Here is a 14,790-nt window from a genome sequence, read left to right as displayed (position 1 = left end):
TTTCCGAAAAGTACGCACTATCAATAACATGACACCGAGAATGTTATCAATATGTACAGTTCAGATAGAGGTGCTGATAGTTGTTCTGTCTGGTATTAGTGGGTATGTGTACATAAAATGGTAATCGATACGTAGTATGATATCATTTTCAGTTTCAATACACCATGGATTGGTCTGTATTGGTCGTCAAATGTGGATATGGTTAATGATGGTAAAGGATGTCCAAAAGTTGTATTGAGTGCTAGTTATCATTGGAAATCAGCGGACGAAGGAAACTATAAATCGGATGAAATGTGTTACAGAGAAAACAGTGGGTTAGAAAATAAACCGTGTAAAGATGAAAAACCATTCATTTGTGAAACGTATAAAGGTATGGGATGTATTTTGATTTGTGCTCTTGTGAGCTTAAAGGAATGGACATAAAATTTCAATCTCAAACTTGGTCAACAAGTGTATATATTTATCAGTTGGACGTACCACGTCATCTTAGAATTTCTATCAAGACAACTATCCATTTCTACATCGCTCTTACAATTGTTGTATTGAGTACTATTTTAACAGTGAAAATATTTTATTATTGTATCCATTAAACTAAGTAATTATTGGGGAAAAAACGCTTATAAGCGTGTTTTTAAACTACTACTGGATTTATTGGATTATAGGTGGATTAACAAATACTCATTTTAGCCAAATTTAAAAAGTAGTATACCTTTAACTTGAGTTAACGTTGCACTTTGGGACAATTTATTATTATCAGGATACAATATAGAAATATTTTAATTGTTCAACGTTTTTCGAACATGCCATATTTCGAGCGCGTCACCTCGTAAACTGACGTTCACCAGTAGTTGGCCTCCCTTAAGGTACGAATAGACGTGTTACAGTTTTCGGTGTGGTGTACGGTACGGGGTTGTCGATACAGTAAAAATTCCAAGAAACGCGCCGTGTCCGGACCCGTAACTCGTGTGTTCACTTCTATTTTCGTTTGTATCGATTCCGCAACGTACATTGCACCGACCTCGTCTATTCGCGGCACCACTAATAATCTATTTATTAAGATTTATTTTCAATTCTTTTCTCTTTATCCTTCCTCTGTATATTTCAGAAAATGGTTGTCAGATGAGTATCTCAAATATAACCGTATTCGATTTTAAAACACTTAACCAGCCAACCGTAACTAATTGTGCTACTTTGTGTAACGACACAGACGGCTGTTTCTTAACTGGGGCCATGGATTCAACTTCCTGTGGAATGCTGCTTACACCAGATGTTGCTAATGTTTCCGTGGCCGTTAAAACTTGCTCATATGGTAAGTAGGTTTCAGTTATAAAACAATCAAAAGGATACATGGTTTGGAATAGGCGGTTGTTTTTGCAATAATTGGACATTAACATACGAGCAAAGTAAACAAATTCAAAGTGTACGTGAAAGTTGAAAGAGAATAATGTTAAATTTCTCAAGGGTTATATATAGGGTTGTTCGTAGTAAAAGTGGTGTGCTAAAAAGATTTCATTTTCCAGATTTGCACAGGTTTATCTTTCTTGCAGTTGCAATTGAATAATTTGATATATTATTAATTATTTATGAATAATTTAGAACATTAGCGACCTTTACTTAACGTAAATTTGAACTATACCGATATCAGATGCATTAAGGATGGCCACTTTTAGATGTGAAAGCAAAATTTTAGTTCCTTAAAGAAAATGTATGGAATGTATTGCTTGTTTCATTAGGCTACCGTTAGTACCACTAAGAAGAGAGGCAGATCTTGCAATATCAAACGCTTAATTTTGCTCATTTTGTCTTCACACTTAATGTTAAAAAGAATTTGCATTATAGTTGTTGATTTGTTTTCATCTTTCTTGTTTTTGTCCATCGATAAGCAATAAATGAAAACAGAACCAAAAAACTTCCTTGTAGCAGAATTAAAATCATTTGTATGTCATTCAAGTCATGCGTGTTGTTTCATTCATTATTTATAGTTTTTATTGAATTTAAATTTGATCATAATATTATTCCCGACAAAACACGTGTCAGTTGAAAAGCTTATCGATTGAAATTAAGGGTTGGTGGCTAGTGACCCGATGCGTTTTTTTTTATCGTATTGGATTTGAAATATTTAAAGGAATGATCTGAATATTTTTTCGATGTATAAACAGAAAAAAACTATTTACACTGTATAAAACCGCGTAGTGGATAACTAACACTGGCACCAAATTTTATCACAATCCTTCAAGAAACCAGCTCTCTGTTGTGACTACAACACATTTTCAATTAAAATTGAACGCGTTTTCAAGAACAATACTTTTTTTTATTTAGGTTGGTATTTCAATTCTAGTAAAAAAATATAATCAAATTTGTTTTTGCTTTTCTCAGGAAATAGCTCTATCAGTTGGTAAAACACATTTTGAAACTATAACCTTACCTATAACCTTGGCTACTCTGTGTATTTTTTTCCTAGATATTAAAATTAATGAAACGAAATCCTCTTTTGAAGTGGACCGTGGCGACCCAACCGACTGCACAGCTGTCCAAGACAATCAAAGTAAGTAATATCTTTTTGTTAAATTTCACTCGAGGAAACATTTTATGTTGATAAGTTGTGAATCCAATACACTGGAAATTCTTTTTAAGGGACAGGTTTTTGGGGATTGATTTGGGTCTTATATATATAAATAGTCGCAAAATTTCCGTCAAAAAAAAAATAACTCAAATTTCGACGGTGAGCTGTGAACAATTTTACTGAATCCCGTTTCTAAGACAATGGTACTGTAATGATAGTCTAATGGCAAAATATAGACCCATGGGGGCTCCCTTTGGTTAAGTGTGTCCGACCATTACGAATGCCTATGTTCTGATCAACATCCTTTAACCTCGATCTGAAGTTAATAAAAATATCTAATCCATGCTAGTTATAATTCAATAAATCTAAGCCATAAAACTTAGATATACATTCTAAACAAGAATAAAACAGATACCATCGGTATCAACCTGTCCCTTTGATTTTAATGCAATGATAACAATATGTCAACGTTTCTGTGAATGTTTCTACATTTCTAGATCCTGGAATTGAAGCCACATGTCTATTAAGATTTCTAAAAGCTTCGGGCTAATATCCGTCATGATAATTTCGATCCTTTCTGGTTTTTGAATTACTAATAACTAATCACTAATAAGTGCACGATGAATACAACAATTCAAAACTCATTGTTAAAGTGACTTTCCGCTTTTTCGTAGGTCGAAATTTTTTTTCTCAAATTTCTGGAAACTATATATCCAAAATAATCTAGCGAATTGTGCCCTTGAACGTATCTGAGAAGTTTTAACGACAAAAAATCTATCCGTTAATTTGTAAACACCAAAACTATTTAAAAACATTACGTAAAGTAGTTTTTGGAAGCTGTTAGATAACTACTGTATGGATTTTAGTAAAGTAAAAACCTAATTGTAGAGAAATTATGTCTCTTACGTATTCTAAGGGTTTCAACTAATAATACCGAGCCATTATAAAGCAAACACCAAAAACTAAGTCAAACTGCTTAATTAACAAATAGTACTCTCCGTTTTTAATTAACCCTTTTAAAACAAATTCAGTTTGATCAAGAAGATACATAGAAATAAATACCTGTAGCATATTTTAGAAATATTTTAGGTATAATTTACGAAGATTTTGATAATGAAAACTTTTTACAGAAAAGCAGAATGTTTCTTTAAGACGTCTATTCCTTTTAAAAGCTCTAAATTATATCCTGAACAAACCTCGAAACATTGAAATGATGGTCTATTGATTAATTGAATGGGATTTGTAGGTCTATTAACTCCGAGGCGTTGTTCAAATACAGCGGTTTTTTTTATTCCAAAGAATTGGCTCATGTACTTGATAGACTTAGCAAATATTACAATTTAGAAATGATGATGACAGTGTAGATTATTGAAACGTTGTGTGCTATATAACTAAGGAGTAGTATACCATAAAATTGTGTACCATTTTTATCCGCCCACATGAAATGGGGGGCGTATGTTGTCGTCACGCATGTCCGTCCGTCCACAATTGCTCGTAAATACTCTACAAGACACAATTCTTGACGGATTTTGACAAAACTTGTTGTGAGTCTTCGTAATCATCCAAGGATGAACCCCATTGAACATAAAAAGAATCGAAAAATTTATAGTATAAGTTATTGCCCTTGTTCTTGAAAACTCGTTCAATTTTTAGTTCGTAAACACTCCAGGACGCACAATTCTTGACGGATTTTGACGAAACTTGGCATGAGTGTTTGCTATCACCCAAGGATGAACCCTATTGAAAATCAGAAAAATCGAAAAATGTTTCATAGGAGTTATTGACCTTGTTCTTGAAAACGCTTTCAAATTTTAGCTCTTAAAGACTAAAAGGCATGGTTCTTGTCGAATTTTGACAAAACTTGGTTTTATTATTCATTCCCGCGCTGAAGATTGAATATTTGCCTTCAAGAGTTTTCACGAGCTAAAAATTGAACACGTTTTGAAGAACAAGGGCAATAACTCATACTCAATATTATTCAGTATCCAAATAAAAGGTAAATAAAGGGTACTAAAACTATTTTTCCCACAAAATAGTAATTTTGACATTCTTCAAAATTAAGACAATAATGTGTAGCTGGGTTCGGTAAAATTTTGTATATTGTATATATATTTAACTAAATATATTTTTTAGGGTTTTCTTACAGCTTCCAAAAATCATAACGAACTTAAGAGGTTTATGTAAACTTATATTAACGGCAGGTTTTTTTAAATTAAAACTTTCAGATTCGTTAAGAGACACATTTTGTTAGATTTTGGTGTTTTCACAAATTTAGAATAAAAAAATTTCGACCTGTAAAAAAAATCCTTGATTGTCCCTTTAATGAAAGCGACTTATAAATAAATGTTTTTGTACTTTCAAAATGCTTCCAAATTATTTTGACTGTAACATAATTTAGAAGAAATGTATGATTTCTAATTTATTACAAAACTTTCTATAGTCACATTATGTTACCGTGTCTGGTCATCTATAGTTTCGTGCTGATGTTGAAATCCAAAATGAGTAATCTAAGAACACGCTGTATATGGACGTTCTGACTCTCTGCTTTATATTTTTCTCTTATTGAACAGTTGTAGGTAACCTGTATTGCTACATTGGAAAGGTATGCATTTGTTAGCCCGAAATATCTGACCCAACTCATTTCCTTACACTTGATATATGGGTTAGATTTCGTCTATAACTTAACAAATCAAAGATATTTTGGATTCAACTCTCATAAAGTTGTCTTATTCTACCCTTGACGAAATCATATCCATATATCATATCTCAACTGAGTAAGGTCAGAGTTATCAGACTATGTATTTGTATGGACCGGTTCCTGAGTACACGTACTTAAGGAGGAAGCAGTTGGAATTAATCAATTGGCCTGTATAATTCAGTTCATTAAAAACATCTCTAGTACTTGATTGTATAGGAATAATTTCTTTTCCCATTTATTATATGTTAAGTATGAAAAAGCCGTCTGATAAAAAAAAATCTTAAAGGATGATAATCCTAAAATTTCAATATAATTTATAATATTATATAATTTCAATAACGCTTTTTGTACACATTGTTTTCCATAAAAACAGTAAAGGGTGATATTCCAACAATTTCAAAATTATATATAATATTATATTTAATAATCTTTATTTCAATAACGCTTTTTGTGCACATTGCTTTCCATAAAAACAATAAAGGATGATAGTCCAACAATTTCAAAATTATATATAATATTATATTTAATAATCTTTATTTCAATAATGCTTTTTGTACACATTGTTTTCATAACAGTAATCATTAGTCAAGAAAAAAAAATGAAAGGTGAAAATTTGGCACTTTGATGTTTTTCATAGAAAAGCACACATTTATTCTTTCTGATTCAAGATATTTTAAAACCAACACGTTTTAACAGGATTTTTGAATTTGTCAGTATTGTTGATATAAGTTACCTATTCACGAATAGATAACTAATATTTGGTCGTATTTTATACTGCAATTGCAATAATCCCATTGTATTGCATTGGTACAGCCGATGAAAAGGGAAACGGCTTACCCTCCACCTTAAACGAAAACTAAGCCTGTTCTAAATTTTGTATCGTTGTATGTTTAATATAAAAGACAATCAATGCGATACACAATAAAATCGTTAAATTACAACAATACATCATTCATTAATTCTAATATATAAAAAAGTTTGTGCTTTGGATCACGTAGGCCTCTCAAATCTATATGTTTTCATTAGACTCAAGAAGGATACAGTACAATAGTTTTGTGGGGAAACGTGGCAAGCCGAATAAAAACTTCAAAATTTACGCTATTTTGTTGAACTGAATCTGAGTTATTGTCGTTCATTTGATAAAAACGCAGCGTAATTAAATTAGCTTTTATTCCATTTTACTGAAACGAAAACGGCAAATCATTGAAATCCCAAATTAAAGGGATGTCAAAGAGGTTTTATAAGCTTTTTATGCGTATTGGGGAAACTGAAGTTTGCACCATTCCAATTTCAGTCGGACACCTGTGGTTCTTGCAACCGCAAAAGCTGTTATTGATATACATGTATAAGGGATTGAGGCGCCAAAAACGCATGTGGAATTGCAAGGACCATAGACGTCTGATTGAAAATTGGAATGATGCAAATCGATGAACGTTATTAGTATCCCCAAAGCCCATTTTAAAAAAACAAACAATTGCTATAATATCGATAGGTTTCTGGGTTACAGCTCATAGTTGAAATTCGAGCCTTCAAATCCATGTGTGTCTAGAATTATCTTTGGTTCAAAGATAAAAAGATGAGTCGTCTTTTCTTGAGACATTGCTATCTTTAGAAATAGAAAAGAAATTACGAGTTCGAGATATTTTTGAAGTAATTATGCGATCTTTGTACACTTCTATATATTACTTCTGAATCCTATTTACATATTCAAGAACCAAATGAACCCCCCAAAATGGCGCATCTGTCCATTTAAAACATGATTAATGAATAAAACAGGAATTAATTTGCACTTGCTGTAATTATCTAATTTTCGATCGATTTTAATGCAAATGTATAATTGTATAATCCAAATATAATTATACCGATACACGTTGAAGTTACAACAGTGCTTGTTTTTGTTTCTTTACCGGTTCTTTTTAAAATTAACAATATTGGAATATAGCTTTAGACAATAATCAAAATATTGTTATAAATGTAAGTTATTTTTGTAAAACAAAATAAGACGCTGGAAGCAGGATCTATTCTAATCTAAATAGTTGTTCAGTGAATACGGGTTAAAAAGCACTTGCTTTTTCGATCAATCCGTGCAAAAAAACTTATTTAAAGGGACATTCCAATTAGAAAGCAGTTGGATATCAACATTATTGGTAACCGGCTGAACAAGGCTCCACTGGTCGAGAAAAGATGAACGTGGGTCCTTATCGTGTGTAAGACTTGTGACCTTGAAAAAGTTATCTTTTATTTATCATTATTCCAGTCGACCAAGCTGCAATTTGATACGGATGATAAAATTTGACAAAGTTAATGTTTCTATTCCAAAAGAAAAAAAATTATTAAGACTTTATTGAAATCTGCTTTCGACAGTATCTAGATCCTGTTTAAGTTCCATTACACACACACACCATCGAATTTCATTCTGAAAATATTATTCCTTTGTGTATGTTAGGTGATCAGCTATACAAGAACTTTGTAAGTTTTGTCAAATATTACACTAACGTACCCCTTTAAGTTTGAATCTGTCAGATGATTTGTCTACACTAAGTAAACAGGTTGTAGGCAGTGGAACAACAGTTTGAATTGTCTGAATTGTAATGATTGATCTGAATAATAGAAACATTGTTAATTCACGTTTACCCTGAGGTAACTTTGCATTGTTTGTGACGTAATGAATCAAGTATTATCAATGATTGCTATATTTTGTAATTGTGCTTTTTTTGAGCGGAGACAGGGCAAGTCAAGTCATTAAACGGGAATGGTGACCAAATCCTAGATATTACATAATCACATAATAAGTCAATATCAACTCATTATAATAAAGGAACTTTTAAATTGTGAAATTCATTTAAAGGGATTGTAAAGAGATTTTCTAAATTGTTTATGAGTATCGGCGTTACTAACCGCAAAATTATATGCTTTATCTTCGCGATTAGTAACGTCATCAAACAATTAGTTTTACTGGAATTGCAGGAGTCAAAGACGAAAATTGGGATGGTGCAAATTGATGCTATCAGTGTCCCCAAATACACATACAATATTTAGAAAACCTCTTTAAAATCCCTTTAAATATAGTTCAAATCAATTTGATTGCAACTGTGGTATAAATATTTAAGTATATCGCATAATCTGATAAATTGATATTTTTTGTTCTCAAAATTTTGAAATGCCTGATAAAACAATTTCTTTCTCTGGGATCAAATATTTCTAAGCTCAACTTCTCATCAATAAAATAATCTTCATCAAAACTATTGCAGCGTTAAATTGAATATTTCTCTCCTTTCATTGCGAAGTGACAGATGACTCGTCAGTCAGGTAAAGTCGCAACTATATTGAGAACTATATACATATAACCTATCTATATTTCAGATAGAAACTAATAAATATCTGTTCTGCACATCGATTACGTTTATTTTTGTCCATATTGTTTATGGTCGGTATTTTCCACCTTGTCGACAATCACGTGCTGAGCATGCAATTGAAAGGAAAACGTAGATAATAAATTAAAAACCAAAACACTCGAGTAGCTGTTGGCATATTACGAAATTTAACCAATCATAAATGTCAATGCCTGTAGCCTACAGACTGGATAATCAAAAAAGAACTATTTGATCGCTCATTCGTCAGAAAATTCATCTTCATTTCCTTCATAATTAGCTAATTATAACTTAATTATTTTTAACTATAATCTTTTTTCATTGCAGGCAACACTACAATAGGATGTCCTACTATTTTGGAACAACAAACTGAAACAATAAATGTTACATTCATTCAAACTGATGTGGTAACTGATTATGTAACCCAAACTTTTGAAACAACTATCGTCGAAACGGTGTCACATACAGTTCCTACAACCCTCCTTTCAACACAACAATTGACCGTAACAACAACACAACAGTTGGTTACAACACATGCGACAACAATAACGCCAAGTTACACTGTAACGACTGTAATACAGCCGACCACTGTTATACTTGATGGTACTACAATAGTATCAACCATTACGAACATTGACACCACTACCATTTTATCAACGCACCACATTACTGTTACTACTACAGAACTACTAGGAACGCAGGTCGTGGAATTTATAACTATAACACCGTCACAAGTTGTTTCTACTGTTTTACAACCAACTACAGTTACATTGGCTGCTCTAACGGTTCTCGTAACCATAACGGAGACACCTTCACCAATTGTGTGTCCGATTCCAACAACTCTGACGTATAGCGTGCCTTGTACGATCAAAAATATCTCGTCGGTCGATGCTACTATATGCGTAGAACAATCGAGCGTCATGCAATCGTCGTTTGGTGCCTTGGGATTTTTGGATCCTGAAGGAGTTCTGAGGACAAATATTTGCCATGATGTGATTGTGGTAACCCCAGATGAATCAGCCACAGAAAGAGCTGTTTCTAGTATTGTCAATGCACTTACTGTTGAAAAATCAAATATATCTGCTGTTTCTAATAAAAAGATCAGTGCCCCGGATTACAGACCTAGTTCAACAGCAATAGGCTACATTGGCATCATTCTTTTTTCATTACCGTTTGTATTTCTATTAGCAATGGATGGGGTAACTCTTTTAGCAAGAGTTCAACGGTTTGGTTTGATCCCTCGACAGAAGTAGTTAGACCTATGTGTAAAATGAATTTTAAATATTTGTAGCGATTTTTGAGATATTAGCAAAAAAGACATATATAACCTACTCATCTAACAGATGTATTTTGATTTCTGCACAGCTTCTCAAAATCACGATGACCGAATTCCAAATTTCTTACAGCTTCAAGTTTCGCGACTGATATAGATCTACGACTTTTTTTTTTAAACAGTATTAACCTTGCAAGGGTTTTGTTATTATTATCCGGAGAGTGGTATCCGGTTAATGTATAGTGGTATGTTGATTATAATGACACTTCCAACTACAAAGGACATACAATGTCCATGATTCTTGCACAAATTTATCCTAAAATGATGAAACAACTTGATGCCTTAGAATACGAAATACAAAAGAGAATTTTATTTCTCATATTTTTCTATTCATATATATATTTTTAGACATAATTACCTTTCTTTCAATTTTAGAAATGAATTATGATAAATATGGAGTGAGTAGGAGAAAATTTTTAAAATTGACCGCCTCTTCAGAATCAATTTATTATTTTGCCGTTTTAATGAATCCTTTTTGCTCGATCAATTAAATTCATTTCAAAGCCGGAACGGAATGGAGGCAAATGCTTCACTTTTGAATTGACGACCAAACTTTAGAATTAACGACCAAACTTTAGAATATTTTTCTTTTAAAGTGTGTATTTCAAATTCACCAAGATCCCTTTGTCACATTTTAACTTAAATTTCGATTCGGCTTTGTAGTGAAAGGCGTATTGAACTGCAGTGCCAAGTAATCGAGTGATTTGCGCGGTCTTTGTGCCTCAAATGCCAAACTTCCAAGCTCCGAAAAAGTATACATGCTTTTAATGTTTTTAATTAAGGGGTTTTGTGGATATGTACATTACACAAAGTACTACTGAATGTATCATTTTAATATCTATATTTGGCGCACTTTTCCCCTTTTCAATGAATTATTTGGGACGTTTTATCGGATATAAAAATATTATTACTATTATTACTATTATTACTTTTATTATTATTACCATTATGTTTAATGTCAATTTTCATAGTCGATTTTTATTTTATGCAGAAGCAAACACTATCGTTAGATTTTTATTTAAAAACAGGATATTTTGGTTGTTTTTGTTACATTAACAATGCACAACAATTATTAAATTGAACACAATATTGTTATTTGAGATAATAAAAGATCAAAAATACAGGTGGTAGGTCTGATTTCGTAGACCTTCCGACGTGGCTTTCATATTACAATTGCCTTTAAGCCCGCCCCTCTACTCAGTTCGTTCACCAAATGATTGATAGTTACCAGTCCCGTATAGCCGTATTGATCATGGGGCAAATAATCCGCAGGGGCAATTGTCCCCCTGTAGCTACGGGCCTCATTGTAACCGAGCCCAATAGTCCAATAGCTGCATTGGGAGTTCCTGAAGTTCCATAGTTCGAACTGCTACTTACTGCAATAGCCACCTTTCATTGATCTCGGAAGATTTTTGATGCAGCGATTTGATCGGATTGTACCATCCAATCCAATAGCTCATTCCGTAATACAAGAAACTTGGCTATTGCAGTCAAGGTATAAGACGAAGTTTGTAATAGCTTGACATTGTGAAGAACTCAAAAAAGTCTTTGGACATTGAATCGCCATCTGAAAGTTGATATATTATAAATGAGTAATTAAATACCAAATTATCGTCATTAGATATGTAGACTCTCCAAGAAATGTCGAGTTTATTGCCATGTAGTTAAGATGGTCCTTTGATATTTATTTTAAGCTTCACAGTTGACAATGAAACGCTCAGTTTGACGATAAGATACCTTGCTACCCAGAAAACAAAATATTACAAATCGATGGCAGCTGTGCGCAGGTAATTGATCAGATTATCCAATATGCTTAGCAGTCGTTGAAGACATCCTTCAGATTCTTCAAATGCAAGAGAGACTCTAATAATAAATGGTAGGCCAACACAATGCTTTAAGGAGGAAGATTCGCTATTTTCGGGGGTTGATTTGGGTCTTGAATATGTAAATAATCTTCAGAATTAGTACTAGACATGTACAAAAATCGCATGCCTCAAATATACCTCAAACTAGGAATTTAACTTTCTATTTCTATGTCTGTTCTATATATGGCACAGTCTCAAGAAATGACGAGTCGTCATTATAACATTCAAACGCGGATAATTCTGGACTCACGTGGATTTGAAGGCTCAAATTTCGACGGTGAGTTGTGAACACTATTACTGATTAGCTTATTTAGAGAATCCCATTTCTGGCACTAAAGTACAATTGGTCAATATTGGATGGCAAAGCTGCCCCTTTAAGGAAATATTTGCTAAAGTTTATACAGTACAATGTAATATTATATGTATTATTATATCGACGCCCGCATGCCGAGTAAACTTTTACACACGACAGATTACAAAAATTCATAGAATTTATCACATATACACTTTTGTACAAATGTATATAATGTACTATTCTATATTTAATACCAATAATTTTTCGTCTCATTTGAACAAGCAGAAACTATTTCCATGACACAAAGTCCTTAAGTAGTACTTAAATATTAATGCTAAACATGAAATAGATAGCAAGCAAATATAGTTATTTCACTAACAACACGAAATCGGATATATTTAATGAATATTTAAAACTAGAATTTCAAAAAGAAAAAAAAAAAGATACCACATAGGACTAAAATATTTCAATGATTTTTTAATGATGTAACAATGTCATTAAAAAGATTAAAAAATCCATGATTGCTCATTTCCCTTTGACAATTGGACGTTTTTTATATTAAGTAAAAGGAAACTGGTTAATATTTCATCTAATGGCAGACAAAAGGGGAAATTGGTGAATTGATTATCTTTCATTACAAATTTGTTTTTATATCCCCCAGTACATTCGTTATTGGAACAATTGAGTTAATGACATATAAGATTTCGAATGATCAAAATACCTTGAATCTGAGACTGTATTGGTTGGATTTTGTTTTGTTTTTTTTGCTCAAATTTATGTATTTAGTATACACCAAAATCTAGGTAAATGTGTTCCTTAACGTATCTAAAAAACTTAATTTTCTCAATTCTTTAACGCCAAACTATTTCAAAAAACTTTGCGAACTGCCCCTTTAAAATACTTTATTTTTCGTCTGTATGTAGCTTTGTGACACTTGTAGCATCTATATGTCTAATTACGATACCCACCCTTTACCTTTGCTACAAGCATTATAATATCTGTGGTTCATAATATGTACTACTAGCAGGGAAAATGAATAGGATCGGTTGACATTAACAACTTTCGTGGGAGGGAGGTTCTTGCACTTGACTGAAATACATTGTTGGTTATACAGGAAGCTTTCAACATGCGAGCAATATGATCTTATAATGCAATCTACAAGTTTAATGGCTGATCAAGTGCCAATGATCAAATTGTAATTTCAATTCCATTAAGTTGATAATAAACCCAAGCGCTAATAGAAAGCATCTCTATTGGTATGATGTGGCATTCTCGAATCAAAGAGGATGGTTTACACATAAAGGTATTGTCGGGTATTGTATCAGGACTATAATATATTCTGTGTATTCGTTCATACTAATACATAGAAATAAGAAATGTATGATCAGTGGGCGTAGAAATAAGAGCCCCAATAGACCAGCCAACAGATAACAACTGTGATCAATTCAAAAAGAGCGCAAAAACATGAGCAACTGATGTGAAAGAGGGATGTTTTTGATTTCCAATTGCTGGTACGCCAAAGTCATGTAATAATTCAGATTCTGACAGATGTTGCCAGATGCCACCAGTTGCACTCTGATCCTTTTTGTCGCCTGATTCCCTTAAAGGCTATGGATGCAGATTTGGATCGCCATTTTCGGGTTTGGTTGGGGTTTTGTAAATAGTGTCTTTCTGTATATGTCTTTTCTATATATTATATATGGCAGATAATTCGTGGTATTGAATTCCCGAATTTCAACAGTGAGCTGTGAACACTATGACTAATTAACTGAGCTATAAATAAAATCCCATTTCTGAGACTAAGGTACAATTGGTAAAATAAAATACAAAAAATGGCTCAGCCGGATGTGCGTGTTATTTCGTGTTTTAAATTGCAGTTTTGTGCTTTAATTATATTTGTTTACTGTTTAATTAGTGACGCCTCACTTAATGATGGTTTAAAAACAATCAAGGTAATCCACCCTTGAACTTCAAACCATTCTCTCATTTTTCCACCAGTCTTAATAGCACCTAAAGGGCCAGATTCGGTGTCTATAGACCAATCATACTTTAGTCTCAGAAACGGGATTATTTTTTTCAGCTAAGCCAACCAGTTATAGTGTTCACCGTAGAAATTTGAACCTTCAAATCCTTGTGTGTCCAGAATTATCCGCAATTGAATGTTAAAATGACGACTCATGATATATAGAAAAGAAAAGTGAGTAAAATAGTATTTTTAAAGGAATTATGCGATTTTCGTGCAAATCTTGTACTTATGAATACTATTTACATTTAATCAAGGTTAAAATCAACCCCATAAAATGGCGCAGTTATCCCTTTAATAGTGTAACAACAAGAATATTAAGTTTTTTAAAATTCTTTTATTCGTTTTTTTTTGTCAGAAACTCAATTTTCTTTGACAAGTCTCTCGGAACAGACCTTATTATTGAAACCAGATCATTGAGTGAGTGCGTATATGCATGCTTGAATTAATCCTGTGTCTTAAATATCATCTTGTTGGGTGGAATATACAGTACTCTTTCAGCGAAAGCATTGTAAATTGAATTGTATTGTTCAGAACACGCGTATAAATAAGTTGATTTTTTAAGATTTCATTTGATCTAACCGCCTACATTTACACCTTTAATAATATAGAAGTGTTCCTGATGGTATCTGTAACTAACTA

The 14,790-nt window shown here is 32.6% G+C and overlaps 2 protein-coding genes across 2 annotated transcripts; both read left to right on the top strand.

Moving 5' to 3' along the window:
- Positions 1-28: 28 nt before the first annotated feature.
- Positions 29-4,725, top strand: LOTGIDRAFT_170480 (hypothetical protein; the record flags this gene model as incomplete). The annotated part of the gene is made up of 6 exons (XM_009069134.1): positions 29-102; positions 153-370; positions 1,106-1,309; positions 1,983-2,032; positions 2,377-2,545; positions 4,697-4,725. The coding sequence occupies 6 exons, from the start codon at positions 29-31 to the stop codon at positions 4,723-4,725; spliced, it is 744 nt and encodes a 247-aa protein (XP_009067382.1).
- Positions 4,726-8,554: 3,829 nt separating this feature from the next.
- Positions 8,555-9,885, top strand: LOTGIDRAFT_170479 (hypothetical protein; the record flags this gene model as incomplete). The annotated part of the gene is made up of 2 exons (XM_009069133.1): positions 8,555-8,570; positions 8,960-9,885. The coding sequence occupies 2 exons, from the start codon at positions 8,555-8,557 to the stop codon at positions 9,883-9,885; spliced, it is 942 nt and encodes a 313-aa protein (XP_009067381.1).
- Positions 9,886-14,790: the final 4,905 nt, after the last annotated feature.

Source organism: Lottia gigantea (assembly GCF_000327385.1).
Source record: "Lottia gigantea unplaced genomic scaffold LOTGIsca_99, whole genome shotgun sequence".
NCBI lineage: Eukaryota > Metazoa > Mollusca > Gastropoda > Lottiidae > Lottia > Lottia gigantea.
This window is presented reverse-complemented; position numbering and strand designations above follow the sequence as displayed.